The sequence below is a fragment of the Copadichromis virginalis genome, linkage group LG18 (assembly GCF_057382275.1).
Source record: "Copadichromis virginalis isolate Kocher_CV1m ecotype Utaka linkage group LG18, C_Virginalis_male_GT1.1, whole genome shotgun sequence".
Classification (NCBI taxonomy): Eukaryota; Metazoa; Chordata; class Actinopteri; order Cichliformes; family Cichlidae; genus Copadichromis; species Copadichromis virginalis.
In genome coordinates this window covers 12,644,322-12,671,117 of record NC_140635.1, presented here as the reverse complement: position 1 = coordinate 12,671,117, position 26,796 = coordinate 12,644,322, and the positions used below count along the sequence as shown (strand labels likewise).

The 26,796-nt window shown below is 40.6% G+C and overlaps 1 protein-coding gene and 1 pseudogene across 2 annotated transcripts; both read right to left on the bottom strand.

The window, feature by feature from the left end:
• Positions 1–3,447: 3,447 nt before the first annotated feature.
• LOC146687398 (alpha-amylase-like) lies at positions 3,448–12,260 on the bottom strand (annotated as a pseudogene). The gene is made up of 9 exons (XR_014916306.1): positions 12,093–12,260; positions 11,272–11,418; positions 10,766–10,963; positions 7,249–7,479; positions 6,663–6,796; positions 4,505–4,728; positions 4,297–4,418; positions 4,038–4,163; positions 3,448–3,687 (listed from the first exon to the last, which is right to left on the bottom strand). The product of XR_014916306.1 is annotated as an alpha-amylase-like (transcript).
• A 7,966-nt stretch (positions 12,261–20,226) lies between these two features.
• LOC146687397 (alpha-amylase) lies at positions 20,227–24,889 on the bottom strand. Its single transcript, XM_085438983.1, has 9 exons — positions 24,678–24,889; positions 24,233–24,379; positions 23,793–23,990; positions 22,469–22,699; positions 22,050–22,183; positions 21,470–21,692; positions 21,266–21,387; positions 21,009–21,134; positions 20,227–20,480 (listed from the first exon to the last, which is right to left on the bottom strand). Exons 1-9 carry the CDS (start codon positions 24,843–24,845, stop codon positions 20,291–20,293), a joined length of 1,539 nt encoding a protein of 512 aa, XP_085295109.1. The 5' UTR covers positions 24,846–24,889; the 3' UTR covers positions 20,227–20,290.
• Positions 24,890–26,796: the final 1,907 nt, after the last annotated feature.

Below are 26,796 nucleotides of genomic sequence, written 5' to 3'. Positions count from 1 at the left end.
GGGTCTACCCGATCCGTACCGCGCATGTGCAGATGTTTTTTTTTCTTCTTCTGTTCGTTTAATGGCAGTTTACTCCCCAGTGTACGAGGATACCGCCACCTGCTGACCGAGCGAATAAACCCTATTGTAAACTGAATTAGAGTCATTACAAACGTGTGTTAAATTCGATTTAGCGATAGTCGAGTGTGTTTATGCTTGTCTGTGAGGAGAGGATTGTTGGAATAGTGATGATGATGTGCGCTATCACTGTCAATTGTCAGTAAACACTTCATCTGGCTGATGAATCTACACGTGAGATATTACAAAGTCTGCATTATTAACTCTGTAATTAGGCGCCATTCTTCTTATTTTACGGCGCTGTTGCTCAATCGGGGGACGCTCTCTGTTGAGTAGAAAAGCATGAATTTCTTTGTATACGGATTATCCATTGTTTAAATGTCCCGGGCAGTCGAAAAGGAGGCAGAGCTGTTGAGAAATGCTAGGAGCTAACCGGGCGCTAACCGTATCAGTCAAATATATTGAATGTCGCAATGTTGGCAAAGAGAGGAAGTGACGTAAGATTTGCGCATGCGGGGTACCGATCGGGTTTCCGGTACAGATCGGGTAGTGACAGGAGTCATGTGCGGACGTATTTTACCTCCACAAACAGCCGAAGAGTGGTTTGCAATACATGTGGCAAGAAGGTGAGATTGTTGTGGCAGCTCCACTAACCTCATCAAAAACCTCAGAGTAAATCATATCACAGAATATGACAAGCGTATATTGAGGCGAACTGAAAAGGAGGAGTGGACAGGGATAGGTGCTGCTAGGGTGAGACAGACCCTTTAGTGCTGCAGCTCAGCAAGGTGTTCAAATAGCGCACAACTTCAGTTATTTATTTCTATATGATGAATTCTGCATTATTAAGTGATAAGAACAAGTAATCTGATGTAGGGCTGCCACGATTTGTCGACTAGTCACGATTACGTCGACTATCAAAATCGTCGACGACTGATTTAATAGTCGACGCGTCGTTTGAAGCTTTGTAAGATCCCAAAAGACGCAGGAATAAGTAGCAGGATTTAAGAGTGTAATAACGGACTGAAACAGAAGATGGCAGCACTGCATGTACAAGGATGCCAGCTGCCGTTAAACCCCGAAGAAGAAGTAGTAGCTCCGTCCCAGAATTCATAGCTCAGCTTAGTTTCCAACAATGGCGGCAGCTAGTTAGTTTTAATATTACTCTTATTATTCTTTCTGGGTCACAAAATAAACGTTTAACATATTTTCAGGCGAGAATGTAGCTGTGTAAACCTCAAATATCGGCTCAGTTTATCAGGACACCACATAGCGCTCCGACATTTTCGGAGACGTCTGTTACCCACTAGCTCGATAGCTAGCCGGGGGCTAGGTCACTAGCGCGGTGAGAACACCGGACTCCCGGCAAATTGTTTTCAAACCCACCGCCGTCTTTCGCTACTCAGGTTAAATATATGAGTCACTTAGATAAATTAAAAATGTTGTTGTTGTCACGGTCTGGGGGGCAGACCGTGGGGGATGTTGGAGAAAGGACCCAAACGCTGGACTTAATGAAATGAACAGTGGGTTTATTTACAGTGAGGTAAATGTACACCACACATTGAATCTCCAAAAGTGCTCCCTCGACTCACGTGACGTGTCTTCTCCCAAGTGCTGGTATCCTGTGCTCTCTGCCCCTGTGCCTTCACACACCCCGTGTGTCTTGCAGTCCTGTGTTCCACTCTCCTGAGGAAAAAACACAGACACAGCCGTTATGGCACCAACTCCAGCAGGCATACACTGACCAGCACTACAAACACTGACATGGAGTCTAACTCAACGATCCTGCGCCGGAGGAAGCTCCATCGCTCTGTTAAGTAGCTCCCCCGACGATCCTGATCAGAAGCAGGTGTGTGGTAAGCTAGGCGTGACCAGCAGCTGGCAGGGCCACACCCATCAGGCCTGCAGGTGGCTGTCCTTCATCCTCCAGCCTCACACACATACACACACCAGCATTGAACACAAGAACACAGTGCAGCAAACATACATCCAATACACTAATAACAATAAAGGTCCACACTGTTCACGAACCCCGAGTCCCCGGAACCGGGTCCGTGACAGTTGTTTGGCTTTTTTTTTTTTGTATTTTATTTGTTCCTGAGTAAATCGGTTTGTCTGAGATTAAAGTTATAGTTTTTACACAGCTGAATAAACGTCAAGCAGACAGATGATTATCAGAAGTGTGAGATGCTGGAGAATATACTCCGTTGTCCTGTTATATTTTAGATAGCAAGGAGTTTATTAAACTTCACCGAAACAATCTGCAAATTTCATTAAAATTGAATAAACTATCATCTTGTCTTTATTTTTAGTTAGCACCTTAAAAGCTTAAAGCTGTAAGCTAATGATAGTTATATAAGAGCAGATGCTGCTGGTGCAATAAGCTGTAGTTTTACGTCCAGTGGATGATGATCTGATTAGTCGACTAATCGCATAAATAATCGGTGACTAGTCGACTATCAAAATAATCGTTTGTGGCAGCCCTAATCTGATGTCAGTAATTATTATGATGCTATAATTTGAGATACAATAAAAGATACAATAAATAAAATAAGTTTTTGTACCAAGTATCGGTATCGGATCAGTATCATCAATACCACCCTGAATTTTACTTGGTGTCGGATCGGAAAGGAAATCAGTGGTATCGCACATCACTACTGGAGGTTTTCGTAAAGCTTTTATTTTGGTATTTCCGTTGATCCATACAATAAATTTATATTTTGTTTCCTGTAACACTTAGATTTAACATTTAGATTTAGATTTAAATATAATACTTAGATTTAACATTTAGATTTAATATTTAAAATTTAGATTTAATATTTAACATTTAGATTTAACATTTAAAATTGTGTTTTAAATATGAAAAGTTACAAATATTTTACTAAATGTGAAAAAAAAAAGACTCGAAAAAACATGTTTTCGTAAGGTTTTGAGCTAAATGTGGAAAAATGTTGTCGTTAATTTCAGCATGTTTCACTTTACAAATGGCGCCCCATACTATCTTGTGTCTGTATCGTTCTGTTCTGTTTGGTGTTCCACTGGGTTGTTTTTTTTATCTTGTTTTTTTTTGGGGGGGGGCACTGATTCGTATGCCACCTCAGCACCTCCTGGGTGAAGTGTACTGGGCATGTCGTATCAGAAGGAGGCCCTAGTTTCTCTCTAGTTTATTTATCAGTCAGATAATTTGTCAGTGAATGCAGCTGTGTCGAGCTTCATTACTCGATGTACATTCAAATACACAATGCCACGTTATATATTATGCAAACTTGGTCACACATAAGTTTTTCCAGTATTTGATAATGTATTCAAACTGTTGTGTGTGCTTATTTCATTTAAATAAATATGTTAAAAATGACAAAAAAAACCTCTTCTCTTTCAACAGTATGCTTTATTTGAATTTGAAATATTTATTTGAAAGATGCATTTATTTTATTATGGATTTAAAGTTTAGAATCAGCATGTATAGCAATGAAGGGGTTCTCATCTTTGTTACTGATCGAAAAGTGGGCACGGCCATCACTACCAACAGTAACCTGCTTCCCAGTACATTTGCTTCCTTCCTTTTGACCAGAAATTACATCACAGTAGGTGCCACCAGACATGCCTGTGTTCAGGGTGACATTCAGGTCCCTGAAATGGAAAATAAAGGCCAGCTTAATTTTAAAGCCACAACAGTGCCACAATTAAACTGTAATGCTTGGTTGGGAGTAACACCAAAAATTAAATTTAGTGTAATTTTCTGTATTAATAGTGTAATTTCCTGTACACAACTGATACTGCTCTTTCCAGAACTACAAAAAAAATTGGAAGCTTTTTTGTAGTTCTGGAATACATTTAATGTCAAAATTGTAAATGTTATTGGTGAATGATGTTCATATTAGCTATATTTTGATGTGCTCTCAAATAGTCTGCTTTTTTGTGAAACTGTACAGTTTTAGGAAACAGTCACACACAAAGTCTTTGGAGAAAAACATCCTTACCAGTCCTCATTGTTAAAAACGATGAAACCACGATTACCACGCCCAAAGGCAACCTGGTTGCCCTGGTTGTCCCACCAGTTTGAGTGAGGCTGTCCATTGACCACATTACGGAAAATGACCATGTTACTAGAAAGAAGACAGGACAAAATGTTATCATGTGATGCCTATAGATTGTTATAGTCCAGATGACAAAGAAGAACTGGATTTTGTTTTGCATGATGTCAGATGCTTGCTTTCTCTTAATTTCTGAGTGACTTACGTGATCTGACGCCATCTATGCTCACAAACCCATCCATTCCCACAGGTCTGATCAGGATTGATAAGAACAGGCTTGGTTGATCCATCACCATTGCTGGGGGGTCCAATCCAGTAATTCTGATCCTGTGCCACATGGATGGATATATTCAACAAAAAACGGTCTGATACATACTAAGCATTGCATTTTTTTCCATTAAGAGTGAACATACTTTTCCATTTACAAAGTTGCGGTCCCACCGATAGCTAGACATTGACCCTAGTTACACCGTAAGGGTGGGCAAGCATGAAACCAACAGCCATCTTGTAGAGCCTGGGGTCCCAGAAGGTAAGGATGGATGCACCGCCAGCACCACTACCTCTCTGATTATCATGATTGTCAGTGAAAACGACAGCATTACCGTTAGCCATGAAACCCCATCCTTCTCCCCAGTTCCTAAATATATCAAAACAAATTAGAAATTGATTTCATTATTACAGCAAATTTACAGCGAATGCGCACCTGCGGACCACTTATGTGCAGCCCTGGTTATTTAGCTCGTCATATTGCAGCCACAGAAATTATTTTGTCCATGAAACCATAAAGCTGCACTTTCTTTTTGCCTTATAGTCTGATTTGTCATAACTTCTCCGTTTTGTGGTAAGCTTTTCTTTGGCTGTCACTTCTTCACCCTGACCTGTCTTATTTGGCTCAGCAGAACTAAAATATATATCTGTCTGTGAAGGTTCTCAGTCATCCAGGTCATCGTAGTCAAATATATATCCTGCTGCTTTTACACACGCACTCACATAAGCTCAGCTGTTCTCTGCGCGATCAACCTCTCACATGTTTAGGCTTGCTGCGGGAGATTTCACTTGTCATGTTTGCATAGTAAGCTAACAATTAATAAGACGAAGTCAGAGGAATTGGTGCGCAAATTATCCTCACTCACAGATCAGTGCTGTCCCTCTCTATACACAGTTCGCGCGATTTCAAAGTGAAAGCAAAAAAACAAGCGCAAATTCAAACGCGATTTCAATATGTCACATATTGACAGTGGCTCACCGATGCCAATGACATAATTACCCAGCTACATTTCTGAAAGAATGCAAAAGCATTGACATATATTTTTCCTTCCTACAATAGCCCAACGGGCAGGGCAGAGATAGATTTTGGTAGCCCGACTGAAAAAATCGCTAGCCCCGGGACGTCGGGCTAGTGATATTGCGAGCCCTGTATCTGATTGAGGAATCACTCATCTTTGGAAAAGAGAGTTTATTACAGAGAAATGTCTCTTTCCAAAATAAAAGCTATACTATCCGCTTCTTCTGGGCTATATTCTCAGCAGCATATTAAACATATAAGGAGAATCATGTGCTAACAGCTGTCTAAATGACTCGGCTAAAGTTAGTAGCATGCCTGCTTGTTTTTTTTTTCTGCTTCCACTTGTCTTTGCACTACGATGATGTCGGCGTAAATGTGCAGTCATATTCGTTGTGTTCCCACTAGTGCTTTCAGGTTAATCTCGTTGAAATGACCTTAAAGCCACAACGCAGCAAATCTCCGTTAACGAGCTACCGCCGATCGCCCCGTGCATGGGGCTAGACGGCCAACACGTTAACGAGCTAACTGCGCTAACACACTAGTTCCCACCCATGTAATTGAGCATTGCATGGCACATCCAACATACTGTTTTACTTTAGTCCATGACTCGCTTACCTTCAGGGTCATACGTCACATGAAAACCAAAATAATTCCAAACGCCAGATCTGAATGAGGGTGGGGGAAGTCCATGTTGCAAGGAGAGCTTAACTTCTGTCTCGCTAGCTTGCCCTGCACTCTTCCTTCTGACGATGCTGTCTGTGTTGAGCGCTCAGTGAATCTGCATTCGACTACTCTGCCTAGGCTGCACTGTCGAGCCTAGGCGGAGTAGTCATGACGCGCTTACCTTACCTTCAGGGTCATGCGTCACATGAAAACCAAAATAGTTCCAAAGGCCAGATCTGAATGAGGGTGGGGGAGGTTCAATTTGCCATGTTGCAAGGAGAGCTTAACTTCTGTCTCGCTAGCTTGCCCTGCGCTCAGTGAATCTGCGTTCGACTACTCCGCCTAGGCTGCACTGTCGAGCCCAGATCCACTGAGCGCTCAACACAGACAGCATCGTCAGAAGGAAAGTTGATAAAATAAATTAAAAATGTTGTATTGTTTGATACATATGCGTACTGAACCGAAAGCACTGTATCGAACGGTTCAATATCGATATGAGTATTGTTGCACTCCTAATATATATATATATATATATATATATATATACATATACACACACACACATATACATACACACATGTGTAATACTTCATTTAGTGTCATGAGGGGAAAACGACACATACTTGGTATAACAAAGCTTCTCATTGTTCCACTTTCTAAATATGTTTCCCAGTTTGGCACCATATTTAAACTCAGTCACTCTTCCAAGGCGGACATACTCATTAGCTGTTATAGGCTCACCGCCCAGATCAATAACCTAGAGGGAAAAGAGGAAAATGTATACCATAGAAATCTGATTCAGTTCAAAATTCATATCATTTAAAGTTTTTAACTAGCAACGGTGTAAATAAATGAAATCTCTACACTATTTGTAGCATGAAGTAACATGCATATGCTGTTCAGCTTTTAGTAGGAAAGAAAGACATGATATTTATAGTGTGCATCTGTAACTGCAGCTTACTTTTCAGTTCATCTCAGTTCAATTGAATTATATTTATACAGCACCAAATCGAAACAACAGTTACCTCAAGACATTTTATATTGTTAGGTAACGACCCTACAATAATACAAAGAAAACAAGCTTGAACATTTTATACTATTAACTATTTTTCTTTTTCTTGCTAAATAGTAATGTTCATGTATTTTGCAAGAATGTTTGCCATCCTGTCTGATGGCTGCCCTAGATACAGTTTGTCCAGAAAAACTCACCTCCTGATAGATGAAAGGTCTGGAGCCACCGGGGAACCACTGGGTGTTAAGGTTGTTCAGACGACCATAGACAACGCTCAGATCACCAGGCCACATGTGTTTGCAGCCATCCACTCTGAATCCAGCCACACCCATGTTAATCAGCTTGTTCGTGTACTTGGCCACTTTGCCCCTAACATAGTCTTTCTCCAGGGCAAGATCCAGCATACCCACCAGACGGCAGTCACGTACCTAGAACAGTCAATATTTATTCAGATTGTGGAGCTAAGAAGCAACTATAGTATGCATGGAGATATTATCCACACAAATTTGCACTGCTTTCTATTTCAAGGTGCTAATGAAAATGAAATACTGTTGAAAAGCTGAAGAATAAAATTGTTGACACTGGACTGCATGGAATCTATGTATAATTAGGTTGATAATTTGATAAAAAAAAAGTAAAAGGAATACAAATTACTGAGTGACTATGAGTATGGCTTCAGAGTAAAAAAGATCCATTTCAGCAGCAGTTAGATAAGTTGAAGGAGAAACATGAAAAGCAACGAACAACATGTTATATGCCGTGGTTGATTATAGTAGACTGTGATAAGATAAGATAAGATAGAACTTTATTAATCCCTCGGGTGGGTTCCTCTGGGAAATTCGATTTCCAAAAAAGCACAGCACCGACAGAAGTTACAGTTACAGAATGTTATATATATATATATGCACACACACACATACACACACATATATAAATACAGAGACAAATATAAATAAAATATACAAAGGGGATAAATAGAATAAATAGGAATAAAAAATAAAAATACAAGTGAATTGCACATTTCAAGTATTGAGTCTATTGCACTGTTGACTATTTACAAAAAGTATTGCACAAGGTATTGTACAGTGAGGTGAAGAGGCACTACAGCTTAGTTGTTCCCCCCTCCTTTGTCCTCCTGTTTCCCCTCCCTCTCCCCTCCAGAGAGGAGTTAAACAGTTTGATGGCGTGTGGGACAAAGGAGTTTTTAAGTCTGTTAGTTCTTGTCTTGGGGAGAAGCAACCTGTCACTGAACAGACTCTTCTGGTTGTTTATGGCTGTGTGCAGAGGATGCCCAGCATTGTTCATAATGTCCAGCAGTTTCTTTAATGTCCTTTTCTCTGCCACTGTCACCAGAGTGTCCAGCTTCATGCCGACCACAGAGCTAGCCTTCCTGATCAGTTTCTCCAGCCTGGATGAGTCCTTCTTTGCTGTGCTGCTCCCCCAGCACACCACAGCATAGAAAAGTACTCCAGCAACCACCGACTGGTAAAACATCCTCAGGAGCTTCCTGCAGGTGTTAAAAGACCTCAGCCTCCTGAGGAAGTACAGTCGGCTTTGGGCTTTTTTATACAGGTGCTCTGTGTTGCATGACCAGTCCAGTTTATTGTCCACCCACAGCCCGAGGTACTTGTACTTGTTGACCACCTCCACCTCCTCCCCCTCTATCTGAACCGGCAGTGGACCTTCTCTGGACCTCCCGAAGTCCACAACCAGTTCCTTAGTCTTTGAGGTGTTGAGTTGCAGGTGGTTTGTGTGACTCCATGCGACAAAGTTCCTCACCAGACTTCTTTACTCCTCTTCCTGATCATCCCAGATACACCCCATGATGGCCGTGTCATCTGCAAACTTCTGAATATGGCATAATTCAGAGTTGTAGCAGAAGTCAGAGGTGTACAGGGTGAAGAGAAGAGGGGACAGCACAGTTCCCTGTGGTGCTCCTGTGCTGCTGACCACAGTGTCAGACGTGATGTCCTTCAGCCTGACGTACTGTGGTCTGTCGGTGAGGTAGTCGGAGATCCAAGCCACCAGGCAGGGGTCCACCTCCATCCTGTTCAGTTTTTCCTGAAGCATACAGGGCCGGATGGTATTAAAGGCACTGGAAAAGTCAAGAAACAGGATCCTGACCGTGCCTTTTCCCCCATCCAGGTGTGAGTGGGCTCTGTGTAGGAGGTACAGGATGGCATCCTCCACTCCGACACCCGCCTTGTATGCAAACTGTAGTGGCTCCTGGGCATGTTGTACCTGTGGTCGGAGGAGGTTGAGGAAGAGCCGCTCTAGAGTCTTCATAAGATGTGACGTCAGTGCCACCGGTCGGAAGTCATTCAGCTCATTGGGCCGGTTCCTTTTGGGGACCGGGACGATGCAGGATGTCTTCCATAGGGCGGGCACTCTCCCCAGTCACAGACTGAGGTTGAAGACTCGTTGTAGCGGCTCCCCAAGTTCAGCAGCACATGCCTTTAGCATCCTAGGACACACCTTGTCTGGGCCTGCTGCCTTTCTGGGGCGAAGCTTCCTCAGTTGTCTCCTGACCTGATCCACTGTGACACTGGGAGATGTTTGGGAGGAGGGGAGGGGGGGAGATGTCTTGCTGCTGAGAGAGGGATTGGAGGAGGGGGGTGTCATGGTGTCAGGAAGGGGGGAAGCGAGGGAGGTAGGAGAGTGGGGAGAGGACTCTGTAGTGAAGGTGAGGGTGGGGGGGGGGGGGGTTGTGGGCTGGTCAAACCTGTTGAAGAAGTTGTTGAGTTCGTTTGCCTTCTCCACAGTCCCCCCCACTGTGCTTTTCTTGGTGTTGTGGCCTGTGATGGTTTTCACACCATTCCAGACCTCCCTCATATTGTTCCTCTCCAACTTCTGCTCCACCTTCCTCCTGTAGGTGTCCTTTGCTTCCCTCAGGCAGCGTTTCACCTCCCGCTGTGCTGCTTTCATCTCCTCCTTCACTTTGCTCCTGAAAGCCTTCTTCTTCATGTTGAGGACAGCTTTGACTTCCTGTGTTACCCACGGTTTGTTATTAGGATAACACCGTACCGTCTTAGCAGGGGCGACTGTGTCCACACAAAAGTGTGTCGCCCCCTCTATGTCCTCACCATGTGAGCTCAGGAGCACATCCCAGTCTGTGGTGTCATAGCAGTCTCTCAGAGCATCCTCCTTTTCTGGGGTCCATCTCCGTATTAGAGGGATAAAAATATTTACATTAATGATAAGTACCTACAAAGAAATAAGGAGATCTCTGATTTATGAAAGGTTTCTTATATGGTAGTACAGGATTCAGTGATAGGACCTAAACTGTTAGTATTATTTGTTTTGTTTTTGATTAAATGAATTTATATTTGGGAAAAGAGGTGGTTTCTGAATAGAAGCAAAATGTTAGATTAAAAGAAATTGGTGATATATTTTGGGAAAGTTATAGCCAAACAAAAATTGGAATATTTGGTAACAGACAAATAAAAGATGAAGTCAAAATTGATGAATGATGCTGTAATAGAACGAGAATATAGACATACATGGGCATGATAAGTGACCACAAAATATACACTGTGGATGTCATATCTTAACAACATAAGAAAAAAATATTTAAAGCTATTGCAATATGGTATAAAACCAGTGATAGACAAGAGAAAGGCAGAGATTTTATGTATTATAATAAGATAGTAAGTAAGCTCTTGCCAGTGCTGTCAGAAGCAAAAACATTTTGTTTTGTTGAGTGACATTTCTTACCTGATATATATCACCATAGTTCTCAATTTCACCACTCCCAGTCTTGCATTTATAGTCATTGAAGTCCAAGTAGGAATACGGGACACTGGGGAAGTCTTCATTGCTAGCGTCAAACCAGCTTCCACATGAAGAATGGGTCCCTGTTCCACCACCAGATCCACACATGTGGTTGATGACAGCATCCACATAGATGTTAACCTTTTGGGATATATATATTGTTGAGGGTGCAGTGCACAAAATCAAATTCTGTTTCTAAACCTCATCATTTTCAGTGATTTTTTTTTACATGTTAGGTTCAAATAAAATACATTTGTTAAATTGTTGATATTTATTGTATCACCTAAACTGCCAGGTACTGATTCTATAATGTTCCAAAAAGTGTCATAACAAAAACTGGTAATAACTTTTTGTTATGCAAGTGGTTGCAGATGACCACAATTCTGTAAAATTAAGAAACCTGAAGTCTGCAATGCTTATCATCAAATGACAGCTGTAATTTAGTTTACCCCAACTTTGTTGCATCGGGTGATCATGTCTTTTAGTTCTGCCTCACTGCCAGATCTTGAGCAGAGGTTGTAGCTGACTGGCTGATATCTTTGATACCAGGGCCTCCAGGGAATGCCCAACACAATGTGTTCATTTGGAGGAGAGATCTGTGGAGCATAGAAAAAACAAACAAACAAACAAACAAACAAACAAACAAACAAACAAACAAACAAACAAACAAACAAACAAACAAACAAACAAACAAACAAACCCCACAAGAAACAAAAACCATGTTATAATTGTATTAAATAGAATTATGTAGGTGGAGGCTTGTGTTAAATAGGTTAATCTGATTCTACTGTTGATGGTCAGCACAAAGTTTATCACAAAAATTGGTTTTGATTTTTCTTGTGGCAAAATCATGACCTGGAAAAGCTTTCTAAAGTTTAAAATTATAAACCTGGCCATGCTATTGAAACTGGTGTGGAAGCACCAAATCTGTGTCTAATGATACAAATTTATTTTTTTTTGTCAATCAATACTTTTCTAAAGACATAATGTGTCAATAGTTGTGAGGAAAAACTGAATTGAGTAAAGTGTGTGAAAATAGAATTTTAGATACTAATGAGAACGGAAAATACAAGTTCCGTGAAGTGTTCGCGCTGAACTTCCAACACCTCAAAAGGTAGGCTGTATTGTGTAATCAGTGTGATAATGCATTAATGCATTCATTGTTTCATTCATTCATTCACATTGTTTTCAAGTAGTAAAAGAATGCAGGAAGACAGAAAGGATTGTCCTACCTATCTAGAAGCTACATGTGATATATAGCTATATATACCTGAACTCCGCCAAAGCCTTTGGGACCCAAGAAGCGTTCACACTCTCGAGCAATGTCAGCCCAACGCCATTCAAACAGGTGGACGATGGCAGTCCTTCCATTCTTAAATTGGGGGTTGTGCTGGGCAAGGCCAAGCCCGAACAAAGCCACCAGGATGAACAACTTCATGCCTTCGATCGATGAGAAAACAAAAAACCGTCACACTTAGCCAAAGTGCATTTAAAGTATTTATACTGGCCTTTTCCTTTTCTAGGCCAATGAAAGACTGTCATATATCAATGTGAAAATCAAACAGGTGCGTTTTTATCACACTTTCCTGCATATTTTAAAGCAAGGAAAAAAGGGGGTGGGGTGGGTTAATCCTTGAGGCAAGAATAGAAAGGCAAACACAAGGCGCACATAATATCTGTCCATTTAACACAATTTTCTCTTTCTTATCCAATTCAGGGTCACAGGGTGCTGGAGCCTAGCCAAACTGTCATAGGGCCAGGGGTACGGTGCACACTGGACAGGTCACTAGTTTGTCTTTGGGCTGACTTATACAGACAGACAACCATTCATGCCCACATTCAGGTCCAGGTCAGTACCAATTAACATAACCCTATACATGTCTTTGAGTTATGGGAGGATCCTGGAGGCCCAATACTGGATTTTACTTTTCTTGCTATCAGATTACAGTGCTCCCACACCACCATGGCCCCTACATAATAGGACACTCAGATGCAATGTCAAGTGATTTTTGTAAATGTATGTTACTTTCTAATATTTTCTTTATTCATTTATATTTTTTTATTCTTCTTATTGAAATATAGTGACTCAAAATGTGCTTGACCATTTGGCTGAACAGGCTCTTATAAGGTTAAAACTGTGTGTTGAGTATATTGTCAGTATACTGTCAACCACATACAATTTATTAGTTAGACATTCTTTCAGACTAGTAGCTCCTCAGTGATGCTCACTCCCTCCCATGTTCCACACACACACACACACACACACACACACACACACACACACACACACACACACACACACACACACACACACACACACTCAAACACACCAAGGTCAAACTCTCAGTGTGAGGCCTGTCTTCAGAATCATTGCATAGATATTTTCTTATTTATTATACTGGTTAAACGTACACATACTTTTTTTTATATACCTGATTCTATTCATATCAGTGTTAAGTATAATTAAATATCAGAAAAATCACATATTAAATATGGTTCCTTGTTCAACCTTTATGATATCCAAAATCATGGAATTTGCATACGTTGCTTATCTTTCCACATTCGTATAGGGACACGCTAACCTGCCAAGTTCAAAGCAGGATTAAGTACACAGACAAAATTCAGACATTAGAACAGTCCTTTTTAATATTCAAACTACATTTCTCATTTAACATACTGATCAGAACTATCGATTACGTGTTTAATTGATAAAAATTATCTACTATTAGCAAATAAAGGAAAGCTCTGTTTGTTCACTCTGATCATTTTTAACACATAACGCTGGATGTTAAGACTTTTTATGCCATCTCAGAATGATGACAGGGGAAGCTGGGTTGACTTCAATCGCTCTCTGTCCCACCTCTGTCGACACAATACATACAAGGTCCTGAATAATCAGGCCCAACTAAACATTGGACGTTGAATAGACATGCGGATCATGTCCAATTCTGGTCCAATTTACATGATTAATAAATATAATTTTGGCAGGGCTGTGGTCTATGCCTCTGTTGCAGCAGGCTCAAGGGGCAGTGCCAACGAGGATGATGAGGCAGCTGTAGCTCATCTGTGACACCAGGATCTGGAGAGGTGTGGAGTCAGTGCAAGAGCTGTGTAGACTGGGCCATCGGAGGGAGAAGCGCAGATAATGGCACTGGTGGCACTAGAGCAGTTTAGAGCGACGGGTCCGCTGCCATCAGGAAACCTGAAGGCAGCCGTCACCCTCACAGAGGACCACATGGCTGCGCAGACTGAGGGTGTGGAGAGCCACAGCCAGCCGCTCAGCAAACTGCAGCCAGTAAACTGCAGCTAATGCCAGCACTGAGGAAGAGGGTCCCCAACAGAGCGGTCACCACAGCCACGGCCCACAAACCCCTTTTTTGGCCAATCTGCTTTCCTGTGGCCTGGACAGGGCAGGCACAGTACTTGAACCATGGAGGCCGGCACAAACGCCAGGGCAGGAGTGCTGGACTGGGACACCTGAGACGGGAGTGTCCATTGATGAAGGTGGGGCAGGTGTTCCACATCACCGGGTCTCTGGGACCGTCCCCTGATCCAGGATGGACGTACAGCATTCCAGTAAGGTGTCATTGGGGTATACACTAGGCTGTGGTGGACACAGGCTACACACAGACTCTGGTCCACCAAAGCCTGGTTCAACCCAGAGCATTGATGGAGGTTTTAGTAGGTGGAGGTCATATGTGTTCATGGGGATGTTCTCAAGTATCCCATTATGCCTCTGTATATTAAATTTAAGGTTAAATGTATAGAGTAAAGGCTGCAGTTAGGTCCCACCTGTTGCATCCCCTAATTCTAGGAACAAATTGGCTGGGGTTTTATAACCTTTTGGGGCGGTATGTTGGGATGTGATCATGACCTTTAATAGCAGGTCATGATCACATAGGGAGGAGGAGATGACCCCGCCAGCTCCAGTGATTCACTCTGTTAGGGAAAATATTCTAAAACACTTCTTCAGTAAAGACTCAGAGAAGAGAAACACACAGAGTTCTTGCTAGCAAGGGCAGCTCCCTACTGAGAGACTCGCACTAAGAAACTGCCCCGGTCTTTATTTATACTTCAGTGTGTGTGTGTGTGTGTGTGTGTGTGTGTGTGTGTGTGTGTGTGTGTGTCCTGCTGATCAAAGGGTCATAAAAGGCATGTCCTTGGTCAGGAAGAGGGTAGACCTCCCCCACCCTAGATGGTTCACCCTAGATAACCCAGTGAAGAAGTCCAGCGGTTCATCTAGGCAAAAAGGCACTTAGACTAAAACAGACATAGCTATGTTAAAACAATAAAACAAGGTGCAACCTCTCATGCTCCCAGGACGTGGGGGTGCATTCCTGGAGTGCACACCAAGCCTGCAGCCTGTTGTCACTACACAATTAATTATATGCCTCTAAGCATACATGGTTAAATATTTCCTAATACAAATAACTACATGCAGTATTTTATCATATGCAAACTTATATCACTAAAAGATTATACTGACTACTAAATACAATTTTCCATTGACACACTCCATGGAGGATTTACCACTAAAATAATGGTCACTTGATGTGCCCTTTACTGGTAATGGAGGTCCCATTTGAACACACTGGCAATGGCTTGTCGGTCATTTCAACAGAGTACGATATTATTTTGTATTAGTTCTGGTGGATTATACAACGCAATTTCCCGAAGAAGTGCTGCTGTGCACAATTTCTGCCAAGAGTGTGGTGCAGGCATTGTTTCAGGTCATCTCCAGAGTCGGCATCCCGAAAGCGATACTGACTGACTAGGGCACATTGTTCATGTCTTGCACACTTTAGACCTCATTAGACCTAATTGAGGAAAACTGGGTGGAAGATCTAAACCCAGCTAAAAGTTAGATTCAGCACGTCCTGGACCTAAGAGCAAAGCTGCACAGGGGAGTTGTCACAGGAAAATTTGCTTTAGGCCCAGGGACGTCAACAACGCCTGTACAACAGAGGGGATAGACAGGAAATTTTCAACGGGAGACAAGGTATTGTATTGCTTCCATCCTTAAGCTTAAAGTTACTTGCCAAGTGGCAAGGAGACATGGCGAGTGGGCTGACTATGGTGGTACAGTGTGTGAATGTGTGCATGAATGGGTGGATGACTGGATATGTAAAGCGCTTTGGGGTCCTTAGGGACTAGTAAAGCGCTATATAAATACAGGCCATTTACCATTTTTTATTTTACAGTTGGACATGGGAGGAGCCAAACAAGTATAACACCTCAATCTCCTCAATGGCTGAAAACGCTTCTCTGTTGAGTCTGGTTAAGGGAAGAGATGAGTTTGGGCTGGAAGTCCCAAATTCCATTCCCATTCCTGCCTCTCTCCATTGGGATAACCATCTGAGACAGGCCCAGAGAGCAGATGTTGCTGCATTGCAACAGTGATTTGTAGATGTGTTCTCCCCCCTGCCTACTCTCATAGAGTACCATTTTGAAACACAGTATGCATGATGGTGCATTCTACCTGAACATAAGAGACAAATTGTTCAGAGAGAATTGTTTGAAAATTGTCTGAAAATAGAGGTAATAGAAGGGTCGTACAGCTTGTGGTATAGCCCCATAGTTCTTGTAGTGAAGAGAGATGGGTCTATATGGTTCTGTGTCGATGACCACAAGGTGATTGAGATGCCTACCCCATTCCCCAGGTTGATGAGCTCCTGGACTGGTTTGGCATGGCTCAATTTTTTCACAACACCAATTTTAACCAAGAGCTACTGGTTGATTCTCTTGTCTGCAGAGTCCAAGGACAAAATGGCCTTCTTCACTCCGTATGGGATATACCTATTTGTCACATTTTTGTTCTGCTTGTTCAGAACCCCAGGCATTTTCCAGCACCTCCTAGACCTGGTGCTGCATCTACATGCTGCATATACTGCCATCTACCATGGTTCTTGAGTCCCTGAGGCAGGTGAGGTCACGGCCGACCTGAAGAAGTGTGTGGTTGGATGGAGGGAGGTACAGTATTTTGGATACCACTTAGGGGGTGGGCAGGTGCGCCCACCTGCTCGTCGCTGTAGCCCACGTTGGCTTCTGCACCATGGCTGCTAGGTGACGCCTGGATCTCCTCCATGCATGCTTCATGTCATGGGGGGCAGGGCTATGGCTCACCACACCCACTATTAGATATTTACATGGACCAACCTTATTAATACTAGCATGCTGACACACGCAGTGTCATGTTCTGTGTGCAGTAGGCAGGAATGGTGGACCCAAAGTGCAGACTCACAGAGGCAAAAAAGTGTGCTCAACACAGTTTTATTACTAAACACAACAAAATAACTAAGGAGCAGGTGGTGGCGATACAGGCGATGGCATAGAAAGTGCAGGTGGTGGCTGAATGGACTCACCAGAGCCGTCAGCGGATCCTCCAATGGAGGCAGACGGCTGGAGTGACTCCTCTGACCCTCCAGCAGAGACAGATGGGTGGAGCGGTTCTCCAGAACCACCAGTGGGAACAGACAGCTGGATGAGTCCCTCGGACCCTCCAGCAGAGACAGACACGGGGTCAGGAGGTACAGAGACGCCTGGCTGAACAGGTAGCTGAGCAGATGGCGGAGCTAATGATTGAGCTGAATGCTGAGCTAATAACTGAGCATATGAGCAGGTGGGGAAACATGAAGAGTCCTACGTTCAGTAGTTTTAAAAACACAGGAAACTGTCTTCAATTCTTCTGAACTGGAAACATCAGTGTCTATTCTTGTTGTTCCACACTTAGTAAGAGCTCGCGCCAGACAGTCAATCTCACTCACTGAGATGGAAAAATCTGGAGTCATAGTCTCAACAGACACTAGTGGAACCGTAGATCCTGGCACCAGGCTTTGTTCAGTGGGTGGCGAATCCTCATTAACTGTCTCGGCCAGCTGCTCCAAGGAAGTCAGAGGTTCCAAGCGTGGTGAGGAGCGCTGTCGGACGACGCTTCCTCCTGGAAGCAGGAGTGGTGAAGGAAACAGAAAGTGCCGGAGCAGCGGTGACCGGCTCCTCATACCCTGACCACATTTATGCCAAGCATGAGCCAGGGGAGGAGTGGTCAGAACACGACGTGAAGGAAGAGGGATTCTGGTGCTGCAAATGCAACTGCTGCAGCGGTGCCATGGAAAGCTCAGTCTGCTGCAGCAGCGGCGAAGAAGTGGAGGTAGAGATAGAGAGAGCAAGCTCGCCAGCCCTGACTTGTTCCCTAAAGGCAGCTACAGAGCTGCCCAGCACAGTGGAGTGTGTAATTAATGTGTTGTCTTGTGTAGTTAGTGTGTAATGTTGTGGATAGTTTTGTGTTGTGTAGTTTTGTGTTGTGTATCAGAACAATGAGGCGACTGCTGTCTCCAGGTAGAGAACAGGAGTGATACACCTGCTGCTGTCAGACCTGCAGGTATTAGGCTGTGATGTTCTCCTTTATAGTGGACAGAAATATTTGGAGTGGCACAAATAATTTGCATTTCATTCTTATTGAATGCAGAACGTGATTGTTCTGTAAATAGTTTGAAATGGTTATTTTAAAAAAGGGTAAAAGGTAAATAGCTGCAAATAACTTAGTTTGCACAACTTGTGCATATGATTTTAAAATTGTCATTTTATATTTGCATTTAAAGTTATGAAATATGATTCATTAAACATGTTTGTGGTTGTTACAGTAAAAAAATATAACTTTTTCTACTCGGATTTTATGTTTTTTGTCTGATTTTAGATCAATTGTGTTAATACAGTATGTCAAAATGAAAACATAAGTTTAAATTCAGACACGTGAGGTTGTGCTGAAAAGAATGATACCAAACAAGGCAAAGTAAATATTTTTTAAAGTTGAAATGTAGAGGGAAAATCAAAAGTAGTGAAAAATGGCCAGTTATACCTTGGACCCCAGAGGGTTAAACATTTTTTTTTAAAGTAACACAATAGTTACTTTTCAAGTAATTAATTACTTTTCGAATCTTGTAACTCATTTACTAACTCAGTTACTTTTTTGAAGAAGTAACTAGTAACTATAAATAATTACTTTTTCAAGGTAACTTGCCCAACACTGATCGCAACACAGACAGATGGAGCAATCAGGAAATGGGAGACAGGAGGGAAACGCAGCTGGGACAAATCAGGCCTAATGAGACAAGGGAAGCAAAACTAGAAACAGAGACATGGACTTTCAAAGTAAAACAGGAAACATAACACAGAGACGCGGACTTGGCAAGGTGATACAGCTGACAGGTGAGACAGAGCAACTATGGAACATAGACAGAAACCAGAAGAATAAGATCTCTAACGCAGAAACCAAAAGACTAGAAATTATAGATAATAACAAAATCAAAGTTCAATAATAATGCAAAACTCAAAACACTGTGTCAATGACCCAGGTACCTTAACACACAGGTGTACACACAAGTGTACACACAAATGTTCACACAGGTGTACAAACAGACACACACTGTCTTGGTTGGGTGCTGCCTCTAAACATATCATGCATTATTAGTTGTGATGCTGCTCAGTAGCATTCAACAACATGCGGTAGTTATAGCGTGTTGGTTGTTTCTGTGATTTCCTTACTGTGTTATTTTCTTCTTAAGCAGGTGGTTAAGCAGATTTCCAGTGTCTTTTCTCTCTTTATCTCTCTACCCCATTTCTCCTATATTTTTACTGTCTTCCCAACTTCTCTTTCTTTCTTCTTTCTCTTTCCCATCCTGCAATCCTGTCCATTTTGATTGTAATAACTAATAAACTACAACAATTAAGTACACCAGTATAGCATAAGGTCCACTCGGGAAAATAAATCTGCTCTTGGCTTTCAAACAACAATTATGAATGCTACAGTGCCGGACAGGACAGGCAAAAAGAAAAAGAAAAAGAAAAAAGATGAGTATTTTTGCTTTTGAACTGCAGAAATATATATGTTGAGCTGTACTGACTATATCTGCAAATGTACCACTAGAATACTAGGAATGTTTAGGTGATTCATGTTTCACTGTACTGTTAGGATACTATTAAGCAGCTAGCTAAGCGCTCTGTTGGTAGTTAACATGGAGCTCAGCATTGTGTCTGAGATTGATTGACTTATCCCCTTTTCAGGGTGTAACATTGTCTATGTTACTGTACTCAATGGATATAATTCCCCCCATAATAAATATGACACGTAAGTGAAGTACTGCAGCTCACCCTTTAATTCTTTTCTGAGCCCATCCCACCCACCAGGGAAAGAAACAATAAAAATGTGTCATTACTTTATTTTAGGACCACCATTACTATGAGATGTATTTTTTTAAATACATTGTGACTAAATATTATGAGTGGGTTTTCATTTCACACCCTGAAGAGTATTTATTATAAATGAACATATTCATGAACATATTTACATGTCAGTCTATTATTTGAATATAAACAAAAGTCAAAAGTCAAAAATGACAAAGAGCATCTTCAGTTTTTAAAATAAGCTTTATTTGAATTTTAAAAATTCATTTGAAGTCATATTTCCGGGATTTACAGCTTAGAATCTGCATGGATAGCGATGAAGGGGTCCTCATCTTGGCCACTGATTGAGAAGGTGGCACGGCCATCACCACCAACACTGACCTGCTTCCCAGTGCATCTGCTTCCTTCCTTCTGACCAGAAATGACATCACAGTAGGTGCCACCAGGCAAGCCTGTGTTCAGGGTGACATTCAGGTCCCTGAAAGCGAAAATAGAGGTCAACCCAGTGTTAAAGTCGTAAGAGTGCCACCATTAAACTCCATTGCTTTCTCATATTTATTCTGCTTTCAAGACAAAAAAACAAATATAAAGCTATATAATACCACTTGGGCAAAGGAAGGCATTACATATCTGGTAAAAAAGAAAAAAAAGAAAACATAAATATGCATAACATATGTGATGCAGCTCATTTTCTCATTCTCTGTTGAGAGAGTTTTACTGACTCAGCAGTCCAAAATAATACAGTGCTGGTTTGGAGTAACAGCAAAAGCAATAGACATTTCATTTCCAGATGTCTTTTGTGGATAATATGATAATTAAATAGATCCTATAATAATAATTATATAATAATTAATAATTATATAATAATACTTATTATTAATATTATTATTATTATTGTAGTAGTAGTGTAGTCTTGAAAAGGCTTGAAGGCTTAAAAACTACAGACATTTTTGAACTAAGCTTTTTTAAATTACACACACACAAACAAAGAGAACATAATCCTTACCAGTTCTCATTGTTAAAAACGATGAAACCACGGTTACCACGCCCAAAGGCAACCTGGTTGCCCTGGTTGTCCCACCAGTTGGAGTGAGGCTGTCCATTGACCACATTACGGAAAGTGACCATGTTACTAAATAGGAGAAAGGACAAATTACAATCATAATACATGATATCTACAGTTTTGATGGTCTAGCTGACAAAGCAGAACAATGTGAATTTGCATAAGGTCAGTGTGCTTTCTCCTGATTTCTGTGGACTTACGTGATCTGACGCCATCTATGCTCACAAACCCATCCATTCCCACAGGTCTGGTCAGAGTTGATAGTAACAGGCTTGGTTGACCCATCACCATTGCTGGGGGGTCCAATCCAGTCATTCTTATCCTATTATACAAGCATTAATGAATGCATTCAACAAAAAAGCATCTAATACACACTAGATATTGCATTATACTTGTGAACATACTTGTCCGTTTACAATGTTGCGGTCCCACCGATAGCTAGACATGACCCTGGTTACACCGTAAGGGTGGGCAAGCATGTAAGCAACAGCCATCTTGTAGAGCCTGGGGTCCCAGAATGTAAGGATGGATGCACCGCCAGCACCATGGCCTCTTTGGTTATCATGGTTGTCAGTGAAGACGAGAGCATTCCCGTTAGCCATGAAACCCCATCCTTCTCCCCAGTTCCTAAACACAGCAAAGAAAAAAAGAAATGTATTTTATTATATATATATTTTTAAATTATAGCTGATCATTACAAAGTCTTTGTTCAGACCAGTACTTAAGATAGAGTTTGCACTGGTTACTCTAACTACACTCCTGTAAAATTCTCATTCTCAAAAAGTCAACATATGATGGATGTGAAATTGACTTTGACAACCAATTTGTCGGACCCTGCACCTTTATAGTAGTTTTTATCTGTTTGTTTTTCCTTTACAAAGAGTATTGTTAACAATGACATATCTCTGTTATATCTTTAAAGAAATCTTTTATATTAAATTGTGTAATATTTTCCTTAGATATACCAGTAGAAACAACACATACTTAGTGTAGGAAAGCTTCTGGTTGTTCCACTTTCTGAAGACCTCTCCCAGTTTGGCACCATATTTAAACTCAGTCACTCTTCCAAGGCCGACGTACTCATTAGCTGTAATGGCCTCACCTCCCAGATCAATAACCTAGAGTGAAAAGCGCGAAATTCATACCCCAGGAAGCTGATTCAGTTCAAAATGTATATCATCCATAATCTGTAAATTAGAAAGGGTTTAAATAAATAAAATCACTTTGCTTCTCTTTCTTTCTGTCATTACCCTAATCTTCATTTTGTATACCATTATGTGCTTTTGTTTTCTTGCCAAATAGTAGTTACTTTAATGTTCTCCTTGAATGTTTGTATTTGTAAATGCTTCTCTTCCATCCTGTTTGATGGCTGCTCTAGATACAGTTTGTCCAGAAAAACTGACCTCCTGATAGATGAAAGGTCTGGCGCCACCGGGGAACCACTGGGTGTTAAGGTTGTTCAGACGACCATAGACAGCACTCAGATCACCAGGCCACATGTGCTTGCAGGCATCCACTCTGAATCCAGCCACACCCATGTTAATCAGCTTGTTCATGAACTCGGCCACTTTGCCCCTAACATAGTCTTTCTCCAGGGCAAGATCCAGCAGACCCACCAGACGGCAGTCACGTACCTACAGCAGTTCATATTTATTCAGATTGTGGAGCTAAGAAGCAAGACATTGTACACTGTGCTGGAATTGATATGTTTCTACTATAGTATTCTCAATTAGAACGTTTAGCGAAATCAATGTAGTCATTCTAAAAGAAAGATGAGAAGGTAGAGACAAATGTCTCTTCTCTAACTAAAGATGACTTTTTTTTCCAACTTTGCCTGTTTTGAAAATTTAGTTCAAATTAGGAAATTCAATGAACAACAAGGAATATGCTCTGGTTGTGTTTAGCATCTGAAAGTATAGACTATATTATTAGAATATTTGGTAATAGAAAAATCAAGTATAAAATATATGCTTTAAAATTTCGCAATTTATTTGATCTTAATAAGATTTGCTATTTCAAAACAGCATGTTTAATAAACTAAAGCTTCAGTCTTCCTGGTGTTGTTTACTCCCTTTTTCTAAAAAAAAAACAAAAAGTCAGTAATGACTAAAATTAAAATGCTATCATAACCGTATGTGTATTTTAAGGCTTATCTTACAAATACATTTTTAAAAATGTATCATTTTTTTCATGCTATTGTTTTCCTTGGTCTTGTCATGTGAAAAGTCAGACAACAGGGATATTATTTGCTGTTTATATAATTACATAGACAACAAAAAATTTGGATCCCCTACAATGGTCAGGTCCTACTCGTTTATATAATTATTATTATTTTTGTAAGGTGATTGCCAAGCAATGTGATGGCATCATAATAATCATAAATTATTATATTCATGTTTTTATTGACACAATTAAGATGCTAAATTGTTCATTTTAGCCTGTTAAAGGTAACTGCTAGACAACATAATTACGTCTAAAAAATTGTCTAAAAAATTAAATTAAAGAAATTAAAGAAAATTTCAAGAGTTTAAGATGTATCAGTGTATATAATTTACTTCCTCCTCTCCTGATTCTGTAGGTAGACTTTGCCAACAGTCAAAAAAGGAATTTGGTGTAAAACAGCCAGAAAGGTCAAAATAATAGAAATCAGTATGAAGAGCTTAAGTCAATGTTTAAATGAGTAAACTTTTAAAATAAAGTTTGACTTGTCTGTGTGACATTTCTTACCTGATATATATCACCATAGTTCTCAATTTCACCACTCCCAGTCTTGCATTTCTTGTCATTGAAGTCCAAGTTAGAATACGGGACACTGGGGAAGTCTTCTTTGCCAGCATCAAACCAGCTTCCACATGAAGAGTGGGTTCCTGCTCCGCCACCAGATCCACACATGTGGTTGATAACAGCATCCACATAGATGTTAACCTGTTAGTTAACATAACTAGGTCAGTTTTATTCATTTTCTTTGCATGGTCATTTCAAATCATGCTAATTCGTTAAATTGTTGATCTTCATGAATTTATTCTAGCCCACCAGGTACTGTGTCTATAATGTTGTTCTAAAATTCTCATAAAAGGAATCTGGTATTAACTTGTTGTCAAATGACGTCTGTCAAATGAAGAAGTCTGAAATACCTAACATTAAATGTCAACTGTAATTTAGTTTACCCCAACATTGTTGCAGCGGGAGATCATGTTTTTCAGTTCTGCCTCACTGCCAGATCTTGAGCAGAGTTTGTAGCTGATTGGCTGGTATCTCTGCCACCAGGGCCTGAAGGGATTGTTCACCAGAATGTGTTCATTTGGAGGAGAGATCTGAGGAGCGCAAAGGAGAAAAAACAACAACAAGTGTTGTTGTTATTTGGCGCTACAGTCAGGACTTCCTTGCAAAAAAAAAAAATTCTCAGTGCTAGTGAGTCAAAACATTAGTAAAAGATAGTTTAGACGTCATTCTAATGAGAAAGTAAAAAGCATAGTTTGATAATATTGATAATAGTTTTGATAATAATAGCAAAAATAAACACACACAGACACATAACACACACGTGTCTGTGTATGAAACAGGAAAAGAAAGGATTGTCCAATGTGTCCCTTAATGCTCAGCTATACAGACCTGAACTCCGCCAAAGCCTTTGGGACCCAAGAAGCGTTCACACTCTTGAGCAATGTCAGCCCAACGCCATTCAAACAGGTGGACGATGGCAGTCCTTCCATTCTTAAATTGGGGGTTGTGCTGGGCAAGGCCAAGCCCGAACAGAGCCACCAAGACGAACAACTTCATGCTTTTGATCGATGAGAAAACCAAAAGCAGTCACACTCTGCCGCAGTGTTTTCAAAGTATTTATACTCACTTTTTCCTCTGCTGAACCAGTGAGAGAATGGCATATATCATTGGGTGTGGAAACCAAACAGGTGCATTTTTATCACACTTTCTTGCTTTTGTAAAACAAGCAAAAAGGGGGAAAATCCTTGAGGCAAGATTAGAAAGGCAAACATAAGGTACATAATATCCAACCATCCACCCATTTTTTTCCACTTATCTAAGTCAGGGTCAGAGGAGGTGCTGGAGCCTGTAGAGTGGGGGGCAGAGTATGTCATGAACATGTCACAAGTCTGTCACAGACAGACAAACATTAATGATCACATTCACATATGGTCATTTTAGAACTGCCAGTTAACCTACCCCCATCGTCATATTATGACATTGCTCAGCACGAACTTAATCATGCCTCAAAAGAAACACTTTTTTCTTTGCTTTATCTTGTGTTGTTATTGTTTTTATTTTGGTTTTCTTGTTCATGTATGTGTGTGTGTGTATGTGTGCGTCTTGTGATAGCAGTCATTTGTGGGAAAGTGAATCACTCTGAGCACTATTTACTCTGGGGTTTAAAAGTGGAAAAGTAAACAGGGATAATAGCGCCACTGTCCTTGAAAATTCGATAGATATGTTTAGCTGTGTTCAGCAGGAAAAATAGCAGACTGTGTTTTGCTCACATCCCCTTTTAAAAGGAATGAAAATGTATGAATTTTACTATGAAAATTAGAAGAGTACTTTGCTTTTCTCAAAAAATTAAGAAAAATATAATATTTAAAGATGAATATTACTCAGTAGTTGTGATATTTTATCAAAAAATACTTCGATGCCATCTGTAAAACAGTCAGATTAAATGTAGATGAGGTAAGGTAGCAGTACCATTTTTAAGTAGATACTTCAAACATTTATGCATATATACGCTATTGTAAAACTTAGTGCAAAAATAGTTTTTGGTTATTTTTTTTTAGTATTTGTTCACCCAGTTCAGTAACCATGCTGCATACGGAAATCGAATTTTACTTACAAATCTGGAATCTTGGGATGAAGCAAAAAAAAAAGCGCAGAAAGGGTTTTTTGGTAATAAAATACTATGACTGTCCTTGACAGTTTGATATTGTTAGTATTTAGCAGGAAAATTAATGTGGAGTCACGTTTGAGATCAAGCAAATAAAAAGCAGTGTGTGTGTGTGTGTGTGTGTGTGTGTGTGTGTGTGTGTGTGTGTGTGCGTGCGTGCGTGTGCGTGTGTGTGTGTGTTGATTTCCAAATGTGACTAACGTGCACTTCAAATATAGCCACAGCATTATAGCCCATTAAAGATTTTTTTTAACCACTTATTCTAGCTCAAGTGATTTTGTGAGATTTATCTTGCATTTGCTAAAATATGGTGACAAAGAAATTGTATTTTTAAAACTTCGATTTTTCTTCACTCAGGTCAATAACCAGATGTCATATCCACAAATTTAATTTTGGTTTTCAATCTGGAATCTCTTTCGGGATCAAGCAAATAAAAAGCGCAGAAAGGTGTGTGGAAAGGTGAATGGAAAATGCAGATTGGTAGAATTGCCTAGATATACAGTAAGTTTTCCACAGTAACAAAGTGTTTTACAAACTCAACAGTCTTATCTGAAGGAGTTACCAATAGAGTGTGGTTTCTTTGGGAGTAACAGCAAAACTGCAGTTTGTGGCATTTGCAGATGTCTTTTTTGCATTATATAGTAGCAATAATAATAAAATACAGTTAATAGTGCTCTTTGTGAAACAGTTTTCACTTTCTGAGTAATGAAAAACTAAATGCTTAAAAATATAGATGTTTTTCTTTTTACACTTTTTCATAATTGTAGAATAAGTTTGATTTGGAAATTGTTTGTCTTTTTGGTAGATTATCTGCATATCAACTATATTTTGATATATTCTCAA

Bases quoted from the DNA above. Each gene is read 5' to 3' on its own strand.
- LOC146687397 (XM_085438983.1), bottom strand. From the start codon at position 24,845: ATGAAGTTGTTCGTCTTGGTGGCTCTGTTCGGGCTTGGCCTTGCCCAG. The intron at 21,693-22,049 runs GTATGTGTTGTT...TGCTGTGTTTAG, and splicing joins CAGAAGCTTTCCTACACTAA to GAACTGGGGAGAAGGATGGG. The intron at 21,388-21,469 runs GTATGTTCACAA...CTTGTATAATAG, and splicing joins GCAACATTGTAAACGGACAA to GATAAGAATGACTGGATTGG.